Below are 13649 nucleotides of genomic sequence, written 5' to 3' on the forward strand. Positions count from 1 at the left end.
CAGCACCTAGAGTGTTTCCGAGCTATGGAGAAAGTGTTGAAAGATAAGTGGTATGCTTCAGCAAGGATTGAGGGTGTTCATATCACAGAGGGAAGCAATATAGGTCTTGGGCATGGTATTCAGGAAGCAGAAGGCAGCTGAACTTAATATGTGAAAAACCAAACCTTTTCTTTGCAAGACAAAAAAAAAGACCTTTCCTGGGGCACAGGTAGGATCTTCCAAAGGGATCCATATTATCTAAGTTGGAAAGAGGTGTGCAGAGAACTGCGGTCTGGGTTCACTGGGATGGGAAACTTCCATAATGAATTTTCTGAGCAGACTTTGCTTTTGGCTGATCCCACTAAAAATCCCTCTTCCCCCCAGTGTAGTAGTGTCTGTCTCTTTCCCACATTGGAAGCAGTAGTTTGATAAGTTGTGCTTTTGGGAGAAATACTGCTTTGGAGGAACCTGATTTTCCCTTCTCTATCTGACTGCACGTCAGTCCCAGGAATGTTTTAGGCTGCATTCAGCAGAGTAACTCTAATATTGGCAATGGTGTGTTCAGCTCTATGTTCCCTGTTTCCACCAGCTCACTAGTGCTGTGCTTGTCAATATGAACTGCCTCCAGAACAGTAAAAGGGCTCATGTGCACTTCCAAATGCCATCACACAGGCTCAGGCATATTACTTTGCAAGGTCCCTGCTCTGCTTTGCTCTCTGCTAAAAAAAAAAAAAAGTGCCTGTTGGATCCTCCCTGCACAGCTGGATTTGATTTTCTGTGATTTGTATGTAGTGGGCTAACACTGAGATTTTTCTTTTTTGGTAATAAAATCATTAGGTTGTATGCTATTACTTGAAAACTGACTCGAACAGCATTTCAGAAGGCAAAGTGTTTTAACAAGCATCCACTAACCTTATTGGCTATTTATTTAAACCAATAATTTCTGCTTTAAAAAAAAAAGCACTATGTTGAAAAGGCTGGAAGGAAGTTCCCATATAGCCCAAAAGCTCCTCAGCCCAAGCATTAAGTACTGCCTTAAGAGAAGAATCCATCCTCTCTCCTTACTTGGAGAGCAAGCTGTTCACAGCCTGTCTGGTGTGATCCTTCTGGCTTGTTTTATGATTTTCTGCTTTCCCATTGACCCTTATAGTATTAAAGAGGGTAGCAGTAGTGAGTAGTTTCCCATGTCTATGTCATCCAAAGCGTGTGTGGGTAACTACACACTTACTATGGAATCGTTCACATCCTGTACCGCTTAAATAAAGAGTATTTATACGTAATCAGAGGGCGACTCTCTGGTGTCCCTTTCCCTTTTAGCCACATACAATGGCATTCTTTTCTGTGTATCTATGCAAATATAAAACTTCTCTTTGCAAAGGGCTTAAAGGCTTAAACAACATTCTCGGTTTTCCCTTTTTTCACTCCCCCAAGAGGTATGCTGTGTGTTAGCAAGATGGACAGAGAAGTGCAACACAATCAAGCAACAGACCCTTTGCTCATTGTTTCGGCTTAAACCCCAAGTTATCAGAGTTTCAAAAACCCTATCCCTTTCTCAAGCTAGCGGAGATGTCTCTGTGGTCTTCCCTGGTTGCAGAGCATTTGCTCTGCTTGCAGAGAGGAGTCTCCTGCAAGAGAGGAGGGCCCTGTTAAACTGCAGCGTTTGTTGGTGCCATCCTGCCTGCTGTGCTGCAGCCTTCCTATAATCTCAGGGATTTAGCCAAAATTATCCTGGTATCCTGGGTATTTGAGTTTCTGGGTATTTGACAAGTGTGGAAGCACCCTGTAAGGCACCCTGCCTCTGGTGAAGGATGAGCATTTTGTGATATCAGGGTTGCTTTAGCTGTCTGCGTTTAAAGATGATGCTGCAGTAGCAACACCCACAATTCTGTTCAGAGGAATGTGGCCTTCAGAAACATGATGTCCATCTTTCTCAAGAGCTGCTGCTCTTGCTGAAAGCAGCAGTCATTTTGAAGGGACTGTGGAAGAAGCATTGTAGGATGAAATCTCTCCTTGGAGAGAAATAATTTTAATATTTAAATTTAGTAATTAAATCAGCTCTCAAGGTCAAAGACCTGCAGGCATTTTTGAAGCAAGTGAAGGAGCAATGAGTGGATCTAGGCTTTTGTCACTGGGACAGTGAGATGCCAAGGAGAAATGGATGTGACACAGTGCTGTATTGCTCCTTCCCGTCTGCCATAGTTCATGGACAATCAACATGTGCAATTCAGAGCAGCCTGAGGCAGTATAACTGTTATAGATTCAGAGAGGAGCACTGAAGACATTCCCATGCAGTCCTGTTTCTGTGTGCTAGAAGTGTGTTTAGGTCTCCCAACATGTGAACTCACCAGTCACAGTGCCAAAGGCAGGCACCAGTGTAAAGCTGGTATGCACGAAGGGCAAAGCATGTCCAGTGGCCTTCCTGCACTACAAACAAAACAAAAAGCACTAGCAACATTCTCGTGAGAATGAATTACATCTGACTGGGGTTATAGCTCATCATATTTGCTGCAAATAGTTCAACTTTTACACTTATTACTTTATATTGTCAGTTACTTTCCATGTCATTAACAGGGTATATGCTTTGCCATCAGCATCTGTAGCAATAGTACTTACAAGATTGATTGTTTCATGTCTTTTTTTTCCAATTTTTTTATTGTTCAGAGGTAATTTTTTTGCTGCCATAACCTTGTATCTCCCCATGTAAAGCCTTCTCTATATGAGCACAAGCTAGAGCCACGGTCCAAGGGGGGATGGGGCCGTGACACAACACGGCCGGGTCCGGAGACCAGGTAGAAGTGCAAATGGAATGCTTTATTGAGATGTGCAGGGGGTTTTGTGAGTTCAGGCGGGGAAAGGGCTAGAACACAGGGTGGAGCATGAGACAGACAAACGGGGGAACAAATCGGGGTAGGGACGCAGGCAAAGGGGGAGGAACGTGGGAGGAACCGGGGAAGGAAAGGGCGAATGGTAACTGTCTCCTCTCTCTGCAGCTTCTTCAGCCTATCAGAGAAGGGAGCAGGGAAGCAGGGAGCAGGCAAACTCCTGGCAAGCCCGGGCATGCCCAGGCTGTGCACTGTGTAGTGTGGATACAATGAAACCATATAATAACAGTAAAGTCCATATAATAAAGTCCTGTCAAATGCTGTATGTCTTTCTCCACGCCCGGAACCGCTCCCATCCTGAATCTTGTTCCTTCACAAGCTAGTGTACAAACTCAGATCACTGAGGAACCACTGTTGTTGATTCCGTTTTAAATACATTTCATGAGATACTTTGTGGTCTGTTTTGTCAGTTCATTTTTATTTGAAAAAACTCTTCCAGATAGACCCTGCCATGACACTCTCTAATGCGAAGGCACTTGCATACTTTCAGCCTTGCTGCTTCAATCACCCCGAAAGTGCACTGGATGTCTCAGTAGAGGCTGTTCCAGGTTTTGTAATCACTCTGGCAAAAAAGAGGGGCTGGAGTCTGTGATTTCATGGACTTTCCAGTCTTGGTCTTCATCAGTGATCACTGAAGGAACGGTGATTTCGAGTACAGTATTTGCTTCTCAGAGGGATAGATGGAGAATAAAATGTATTGTTGTATTCATGTCTTCAAATGTGAAGTTGAGAATAGGAACAAGTGAAAAAGCTGGTGAGAATAGAAATAAGTATTTCAATCAAAAGAGGAGGTGTTGATATGTTGCTTTACTGCTTATAAATCTGGATAAATAGCATGTTGGGTTGCATATTATTGAAATGCCTTAGTGAAAACTTTACATAAAAATTTATTAAAATTACTATGTACATGACCAGATTTTAGATTTGATTTTAATTGACCGGAGGAGAGATGTTGGGTGGAGACAATGAAAAGCAATGTAGGTGAAACTATGATTAACCAATATGCTTTTGGTGTGAGAAATGTATGAGATCAGTAGAGAAAGGAGGTCTGATTTTCCTCTCCCCCTCAGTTTTGTGCAAACTCAGGTATTTGACAAGTTCTTTGGTTTAGTTTCCACAAAAGTGGAGAGTTAATACATGACACTATTGATAAATATATATATACCTTTACAAAAGAGGATGAAGGGAATGGTTAAACTGATGACTCCCAAAATGTGGTCTGCAGCTAATATGCAGAGCCATAGTTAGCATTAGCATTTTTGAGCTTCTCAACTGTATACACTGGTATGCTGTGAGAAAATCTGACATTCAAAAAACAGTTTGAAAGCATTCATTAAAAATTACGTAACTGAACAAATGAAGCCAATTCACTCAACTACTAGCTAAAATGATCAGTGACTTGCTGAAAATTGCCATTAAAAACTTTTGGTTTTTTGCAGTCTTGAAAATCTGGAGAAGAGTAAGCTTTTGGTTCACCTTCTTCTACAAACAGAGGTGTCAGCTTATGCCGATACAGAATAACCAAATTTATTAATGAATCGGTGTTTGAGCACCAAACAGATATCAAGGTGATCTTTAGCCTTTTATTTGATAAGGTAGTTTGCAAGAAGAAGAGTAACTTAAAAGTCAAAAAGCTTCAACTGCAGTCCATATGACTGCAGCCAGATAGCAGGAAGAAAATTTCCAGCTAAAGGTTACTTTGGAAATCTCTGCCTATGGCTTCTATTGTTTTAAGATCATGCATGCAGATGCCTGGACTAGTTTAGTTGCCACATAACAGGGGTCAGGAGTAGGTCTTCTGTGGGGAAACTTTCAGCGCTATATTTTTCTGGTTTTTTCCAGAACTGTTTTTCTTTTGTGAGAAAAATTAGTAGGGAAAACAAAACTGGAAGCTTCCTTTGAAGGTTTTGAAGGCTTTTTGACTTGACTAGTAACTAAAGCCATATGCATAAAAGAGAATAATTATTCTGTTGGGAACCTAAGCCAACCTGCTGTTCATTTTACATCAGTGCCAGGTTCTATACTTGTTTTACTCAAAATGAATGATGAAATTCCCATTGCCTTCAGTACTGTTGCTTGGAAGTCTTAGGTCTGATCATTGACTTGGTTGTCTGTTTGAGTTAGTGTATGTGTGAGGTGTTATTTACCTGCAGTTTAGGTATCTAAAAAAATATATGCAGGAATATCACACAAGGGAAACTGTCAGTAAATCAGAGCAAAATCACTTTTCCCTTTTAGAAGAGATATATTGTTTGTTTGAAAAGGGCAAGAGCAAGAACCAGCTTAGTTTTCAAAACTCAATTTTGTCTTTGTTAAGAAAAAATGTTTTTGTTTTATCAACTTTTTTTCTTCTTTCCCCTTGTAATTCTGACCATTACTAGGATTTCTTCAATGTATACATCTGATGCTTTAGGCGCATCAGGTAGTTGGCAGCTCCATTACTGAAGGCAGCAGAAACCTGTAAGGAAAAATTGAATTAACAGGTGTTTCTTCAAGCCGTAAGTTGCTGAGGAGAGTTATAAGATGTCTTGAAGCACTGCTGTATAGAAAAAAGGAGTATACTTTTATTGATATTCACGATCCTTGGACCAGCAGCAACAATGGCTTTATACTTCTGCAAAAGCAATAGAGGCAAGACATTAGTGAAAAAGAATAAAGCAAGGCAAATGAAGAATTAAAACATATCTCCAAGAAAGGGTGCAGAATCTTAATGGCTGGAGACCTTTAAAAATGAGTTAAGACATGCTCTTTCCCCAAGGCAGGCACCTTATGTGTACTTTGTGTAACAGATGTGTGCTGCTATTATAATATGGAATAAGGACAGAGAACTCCAACAGCTTTGCTAATTTGGCTTTTGTTTTTAAGGTAAAAAACCAACACATCAGACAGTAGTAGTTAAATAAGTAACCTGCATTACTTGTACAGGTTTGCTGTTCTGTTTTCTCTTTAGAGATTCCTAAAATATCCAGCAATCCTTATCTTACTGAGATGCTGCCAAGTCACGATTCAGAAGACAGACATGAAATTAAATCAACACAGTGGCCACTCCAGATCAGATCCTTCATGTTTATCCTGTGCACAGTTACACAGATACTATGGAACATGTGATCGCCTTAACATGTTTTGCTTTTAAACAAAAGAAAATACTTTCCCAAATACTTTGCTTTGTGTTAACTAATGTACCAGAAATTTCCATCACATTGTCATCATCATCATTGTTATTATTATGTTATTAAGGAATCGTCCTCCATTCCATGCATAACTACCATTTCACAAGTTAAAAACATCATCCCTTCCTCATGTCATAGTTTATAAAGCACTCTGTGCATAGTGAAGCAGATCCCCAACTAAACGCAAGTGCTATTAAAACTAAGAGAAATACACTATTACTGTTGATTTGAGAGGAACAAAATTCCGGGGAGATATAAAAAAAATGGCAATATAGTTTTATCTGTACAATTATTACTATTGCACTTTTTATACAAGAAATCCTAATAAATATCAGAAAAGATACACATTTATATACACAGAAAAGAATTATTCTTTTTTAAATAAAAAGTTACACTGATACTTAGCAACACTCTTGAAAACCCATTTATACTAAGAGCATTCACTGCCAGCTGTGTTTTGAAATAAGGCAATTTGAGACAGCTTAATGTCATGAACCTGGCACTGACCTCAAAAATGGACTCCCAGTTTTGCTGAAAAATCCACATGTCATTAAAGTTGCAGCATGGCAGAATTTGAACAGCATTTCATTAGCATACCACAACACACTAGCACCACCAGGGGTTACAGAAGAGGCACCACCATTCTCTTTAATTTAGAGGTCTTGAACCAAAACTCAATATCCAGGTAGTTCTTTAAAGCTCCACAATTCTCAACCCACTATTTTGCAGATTTCCTCTAATTTTAGGGCCCTATTCTAAGAAGAGCAGAGAATGCACAGGAACTTAAAGCATGGAGCACTATTCACAGCCTGCATGCAAAATCATGCTGTGGGTGTGATGTTTGAGTCCCACTTTTTAGATTGTATCTTCAGGGTGTTATACATGGACTTAAATATCTGTGGCTTTATAACACCTGTTTTGTTGTGAGAGGCAGTTGGAGAGGAGCAAGTTTGTTAAAAATTATTTGCATTACTCCTCTGGGGCTGATGCTAAATCCATTCTGTTTCTACTGACTGGGAACAGCCATGAGAAATCAGAATCAAGCTCTTTTCTACTACATGTCCAAAAGGCTTGGCTGTCAGGAGAGGGAAATTTTGTGTGTTAGCAGGTTAGGAAAAACCACTTTTTCAAGTTCCTTTCCAAAACCCCAGGACTGAAAACATCTGAACTCTGGGAACTGGTACTCCTCTCTTTTCTAAATAAGTCTTAGTAGGATGCAGTATGCAAAGTACCTCCCATTACCACAGACAGTTTCCATCTTTCCTGCCTGTGCTGACTAGGGAACAGTATTTGCAGGTTTGTACTACAGCCTGTCAAGGAGATCATACTTTCTCTCCTTTGCCTGGATAATAATTAACATCATCACCTCACCTCTGTGCTGAGGGCAACACTTCAATCCCCAATTCTCCCTCACAAACTCAAACTGGAAAAATTTTCAGGCGTCTTTTAGATCCACTTATATTACAGACCATTGTTCAACTTCCCCAGACACCAAATCCTGCAAGATCACAAGGATGTCCCACTGAAATAATTTCCAGGCCTGATGTGAGGAGAGAGTGGTTTAGAAATTAAAAAGAAGGGTTACAGTCTTGGATGTAACAAATAAGTTTATAAAACACAATCATATGCTTGTGTTCTCAAGGTAGTCTAAGACAGATGAAGTATCCGTATAATGCAGTTTAGTTTAGCCTTTTTTTTTTCTCCACCACACTATGACCTGTCAAACTGAAGGGATTGAGTGCATCCTCAGTCAGTTTGCAGATGACACCAAGTTAGGTGGGAGTGTTGGTCTGCTGGAGGGAAGGAAGACTCTGCAGAGGGGTCTTGACAGACTTGATTGGTGGGCTGAAGACAACTGCATGAGGTTCAATAAAGCAAAGTGCTGGGTCCTGCCCTTGAGCCACAACAACCCCATGTAACAATGCTACAGGCTTGGGGAAGAGTGGCTTGAGAGATGTTCAGCAGAAAAGGACTTTGATAGGGCTGGTCAGCAGCATGAACATGAGTCAGCAATGCCCAAGTGGCCAAGAAGGCCAATGACATCTTGGCCTGTATCAAGAATAGTGTGGCCAGCAGGACCATGGAAATGATTGTACTGCTGTATTTGTTGCTGGTGAGGCTGCACCTTGAATCCTGTGTTCAGTTTTGGGCCCCTCACTACAGAAAAGACACTGAAGTGCTGGAGGGTGTCTAGAAAAGGGCTACAAAACCAGTGAAAGGTCTAGAAAACACATCCTATAAGGAGCAGCTGAGGGAGCTGGGGTTGTTCAGCTGGGAGAAGAGGAGGCTTAAGGAGTATGTCATTACTCTCTGTAACTATCTGAAAGAAGGTTCTGGTGCGGTGGGGAATGGTGTCTTCTGTCATGTTCCAAATGAAAATATGAGAGGAAATGCCCTCAAGTTGTGCCAGGGGAGGTTCAGATTAGATATTAGAAAGAAAAAAAAAATCACTGAAAGAGTGGCTAGGCATTGGATTAAGTTGCCCAGGGAGGTCATGGAGTCACCATCTCTGTAAGTGTTCAAGAGGTGTCTGGATGTGGCACTTGGGGATATGGTTTAGGGATGATTATGGTGGTGCTAGGTTGATGGTTGGACCAGGTGATCCTGAAGGTTTCTACCAACCTTTGTGATTCTGTGATTCTGTAATGTGATGCTAGGTTTTCACTCTCGTCCTCTTCCTCGCCTGTCTCTTGGTGTATCCCCCAGGCATGTACATGGATTATGGGGAAGCTCCACTCCTCTCACACCCATTTCTGGTGGCATTGGTCCTCTGACTCTTTATGGTCTACCTTCATGACCATGTTTTGCTGCATTCTGTCTCCCAGATTCATAAAAGGGAAAACTTTTCAAGACCCTTTACAACAATGATTTGGTAAAAGGTGTTCTTTTTTTTTTTAAAAAAGGGAAATAAATAAAATGAAAAAGATATTTCCATTCCATTTGTATTTTCTGCAAAAGCCCTTGCCTCAGTGAAGCAAAGCTGTGATCCCCTTGTTCCTCCATTTTCATTTTGTCTGTCTTCAAGATTTTCCACAAGTCCCACAGCAACGTGACTTAAACTGGGTGAGCTGGCACAGTTTGAGCTGCTTCACTTTCTCACAGTACCTTGTAGTGTCTCTGCACTCCACTGCCAAAGGGGAAACAAAAAGAAGAAATGGTGATGAAACAAGGAAAGAAGGATTTCTTACCTGAGGACATTTCCCTGGGTGGCCAAGAGGAGGACCTTTGTGCTGGGAGGTCTCACTATGAACATGAGCTTGACTTGCTGCAAAGACGGACTGTGAACTTCAAGTAGCCAAAGGCTCAAAGGAGAATGTGTTGGGCAACCTTTGCTTTTGGAGCTTGGGCAGTGGGCTGCTGAGGCTGCTCTAACCCTGTATTTGTCATCTACCAGCATTTTAGCGAGGCTGTAGGAGTTTCCTAACAGTTGATGAACCAAAGATGAAGTAGTAAATAAAACTGGAAACTTACTTTAACAGAGTAGCTCAGAGACACTTTGGCCTACCTCTTACATTTGAAGAGCCAGTGTGTGGAGTGTCACCTCAGCTTACCTGGTGTTGTGTTGTGTTTTTCACCCAGGTGTTGTAGAACACAGCCCAGTATGAAGATGTTAAGACACTTTTTGAACTCCCCTGGGGCTTAGGTCCTGGTAACACTTGGACAGTTTTTGAGGCCCACAGCCTCCTGCTTTTTAGCTCCTGGCTGGAAAACTGTCCAATATCCCTGCAAGATGTTGGGTGGGTTGTTGCCTGAGGGAGTCCCACTTCCCATGCCAAGGATGGAAAAGGGAAACATCACAGGGCAGTTGTACGGCTCTCTCCAGTGATGTCTGTGCCAAATAACTCCACTGTTATTTACATGTGGGACATTTCTATGTAGCAGAAAGTGGCTGGAGTGACAGCAGAGGTCTTGCTTGGTTCCTGTAAGCTCCCTCATCCCTTTAACTTCCATTAGGACCCCCCAAACTCATCATGAGTTTGAACCTATGTAGTCCACTTTGCCTCTACTTAGAGGGAGTGTCAGAGCTGGTGTGGGCATAGGCAAGCACATTGATTCTGCTGCTGCATCTGCAATGATTGCACAGCAACTGACTTGCAATTTAGAGGATGGGAGCATCATTTCCAAACAGATGCATCTGTTCTCTTTAGTTGGTTTGGTTTTGTTTTTTTTTTTAATATTAGTAACTTTTCCAGTCCTTTGACAGGTCCAATTTGTTGCCTGTCACCTGAAAGCAGCCTTGCCTGGATTTCCCATCATCAGCCTACTTACTGGATTTGGACTATAGCCATAAGTTTGGTTGTGATTCGTGTTTTTCTTTCTGTCTGTACCATTAACTGAAAGTTAATCATAGAATCATAGAATTGTTTGGGTTGGAAGGGAACTTTGAAGATCATCTAGTTCCAACCCCCCTGCCATAGGCAGGGACACCTTCCACTAGATCAGGCTGTTCAGAGCCCCATCCAACATGGCCTTGAACACTTCCAGGTATGGGGCATTCATAACTTCCCTGGGCAACCTGTACCAGTGCCTCACCACCTTTACAGTAAAGAATTTCTTCCTAATATCTAATATCTAATCTAAACCTACTCTCTTTCAATTTGAACCCATTCCCTCTTGTCCTGTCACTACATGCTCTTGCAAATAGTCTTGCCCCATCTTTCCTGTAAGTTCCCTTTAGGTACTGGAAGGCTGAAGTTAGGACACCTCGAAGCCTTCTCTCTTCCAGGCTGAACAACTCCAATTTTCTCAGCCTTTCCTCAAAGGAGAGGTGCTCCATCTGCCTGAACAACTTGGTGGCCCTCCTGTTGGCTTGCTCCAGAAGACTGTATGAATTATTTCTCACGCTATTAGCAAGGGGACACAATCCCAGCACTAATACCATTTCAAAAAAATCCCACAATGGGCAGCATTCCTCTCTGGGATGCTGAGTTTTGGACACTGGATTTTGCAGATGTTCAGGCTGGAGGATCCCCAGGATGCCCAGCTGCAAGGTCCAGTGCTGCATTTCTGAGAGACAACTCTGCCTTCTTTCCTACCCCTGCACTGCTCTGCATTCCCTCCTCTCAGCAAAGTACCATTTTCACAGGGTGTGATGTTGCAGCGCTGCCAGTTCGATGGCCTTGGCCTCCAGGAGCAGTGATGCTCCATCACAGGCTTGTTGGTGCGGGCGTGCACACAGTCGACACGCCGGGACTGGAAGCCGTAGTTTCCACACGTAGCCGTGCAGACAGTCCACAGGCTGACCCTCCAGTGCACACCACAGACGTCAGTCCAGCAGTTCTGTGTGTTCAACGGCCTGTGACAGGAGGGGGGGAAGGATGGGACAACAGCAAGCATTGCATATCCCAAAGGTAATTCACTCAGAGCACTGCATGGATTAGGTCTTCAAAGGATGCAAGTGATATAACAGTTTTTAACTGCTCTCAAGGACCAGACCCTCAGTGGATGCACACTGGTATACTAATACTGGGTTAAATGACCATTTAAACTATTTGAGGATTTGGCTGAAATGTCCTCTCCATGAAGGGCCAAACTAGAGGTCTGCTGAAAGGTGCAATGAGTGGTGACCAGTGTGGTCCAGCAGCACTTTGTAACTTTTTATGGCTTTACAGCCAGTTGAAACAAAACCAGTTCTCTGAAACCTCTCTTTTCCTTTCAACACAGTCTCACAGAAGATGCAAAGGCAAACTTGGTTCATATCTACTTGTCACACAGATAATGAAAATGCATGACTAGGAACCAATGAGCCAATTATATTAATTTTCAGTCATGATCAGTCTTGACTGGCATACCTAAGGCTCAGATAAAGTCAATGTCTTTACCATGGTGACAGTGGAGTTTTCCCCAGTTGGAGTCTGTGTTTAAATAAGTGAGAAGAAGACTGGCAGCTTAAGGAGAGAGAGCACAGCCTATCAGTCAGACTTGGCATGCACAGAAGACTTTCCAGACCCACTGGTGTGGATCTCCTAGGAACAAATAAGTAAGCCTGGGCTTAAGCCTGATGAGGTTTGTAACACATAACTGCACAGATTGCAGATGACCTCTTTGTTACATAGGGGAAACCCATAAATTGTCAGTTAAGTTACTAGTCCATTCAATATCTCTGAAAAGGTTGTGGATTCATATATAAGAGATGTCCTACCTTGGTAAGGCACTGCATTGATCAGATGACACAGAAGTCCCATCTTTGGTCTGGCAAAATACCTGTCTGTGCTGTACAGCCAGTCGTGGTCCAATGCAAGGCCCATTACACTGTGAACAGGGAAGAATCACTTCAGGGAGGTAAAAGGCAGGGCCACGTTCCCATTTTATAAGACTGCTAGTGAAATAAACTACACGCTGCCATGCAGTGACCGTTGAGATTTCAAGCACTTTCTGCACCTCTGCAGGCTTTGAAGGCTGAGTGTGCAGTCATCTTCTGCTCTACGTCACTCTCTTCCAGCAGCACTAAAACTGCATTTCTACATCTGCTCTGTTGAGTCAATAGTTCTTCTCTTCAATAGTTCAATCTTACATACATCTGCTAGGGCAAATTAAATGCTCTTGTGTCATTAGCCGAGAGCCTATGATCCATACAGGAAATCTCAATATACTACTTTTACTGTGCATTTTGCAGCTTGTACTATCACAACTTATGGCAAAAAACCTAAGAATGCATTGAACCAAGAACATATTCCACTCCATTTAATAATTTTAAAGCATTGAAGGGCAATAAACAAATGCAGCAAGCATGACAGACACACAGCAAATGTGCAAGCTTGTTCCAATACTGAGGCTATCCTAACCTATTCAAGCTTAACAATCACATGTTTCTGTTCAACTTTTATCCTCTCCTTCAATTAAAATGTAATTAGCTATAGGTATGAAGCATGTATTTATGCCCTTTTAAAATGATATCAATTGTTAGGAAACTGTTTTTCTAAGTATCTGGAAATCATATTCAAGAACAAACTGAGGGTTGAAGAGTGGGATGTTAGTGTGAGGCAGGAATTTTTGCCAGGGGAGGGCTGCTGACTGATCCCTCTGCCACCTTCACCCCCTCATCAGTAGGAGCTGTGTTTCACATTACCACGCACTCCTCAAAAAATACTCTCTTCTTCCTGCTATTTCTTCCCTCCCTGACAACTGGGAAGAGTCTCCAGCTGGTCCCAGTCAATGCTCTTGTTGGAAATACCATTCATTGGAGTGTGTGGAGCACTTCTGCGATATCTGCAGGGGCCAGCGGTCCTCATCACCATCAAGCCTGAGTCACTAGTTTAAAAACAGTATGGGATTACATAGTGGAGACCAAAATGCCAGTAACAACTTAAGACTTAGGGAAAGCTATTTCCCAGATATGTCACCTGTCACTATAACAAGGAACTGCAGACCTTTCCACTGGGGATGATAGGGGCTTTGCAGTAAAAGTCCTGTTCACAAGCAGCATTTCTAGGGATCATGGGAATCTACAGAAATCCAAGCAGGTAGTGCATCATATACAGAGTTGTAAGAGCTGAGCAAATTAGTTGCCTCCTCAAAAGTCTGCAAATTATAACCTGAAGACACCAGGTTGCAACATCACTTATTTTCCATTTCTTTGTCCTAGTCCATACTGATGCCTTAAGCCCCTAATGGTTTT

General features: G+C 42.1%; 1 protein-coding gene across 1 annotated transcript in view; it reads right to left on the reverse strand.

The window, feature by feature from the left end:
* Window positions 1-2769: 2769 nt before the first annotated feature.
* Window positions 2770-13649, reverse strand: part of ADAMTSL1 (ADAMTS like 1) — a 387380-nt gene continuing 376500 nt past the window's right edge. Inside the window, exons 30-32 of the mRNA XM_039385969.1 lie at window positions 12174-12283; window positions 11107-11327; window positions 2770-9158 (exon numbers count right to left, since the gene is read on the reverse strand). Of these exons, the coding sequence (XP_039241903.1) occupies window positions 9052-9158; window positions 11107-11327; window positions 12174-12283 (438 nt within the window). The 3' untranslated portion in view covers window positions 2770-9051. The remainder of the gene's footprint in view (window positions 9159-11106; window positions 11328-12173; window positions 12284-13649) is intronic.

Source organism: Pipra filicauda, unplaced genomic scaffold, assembly GCF_003945595.2.
Source record: "Pipra filicauda isolate LSUMZ 115617 unplaced genomic scaffold, ASM394559v2 scaffold455_size529941_pilon, whole genome shotgun sequence".
Classification (NCBI taxonomy): domain Eukaryota; kingdom Metazoa; phylum Chordata; class Aves; order Passeriformes; family Pipridae; genus Pipra; species Pipra filicauda.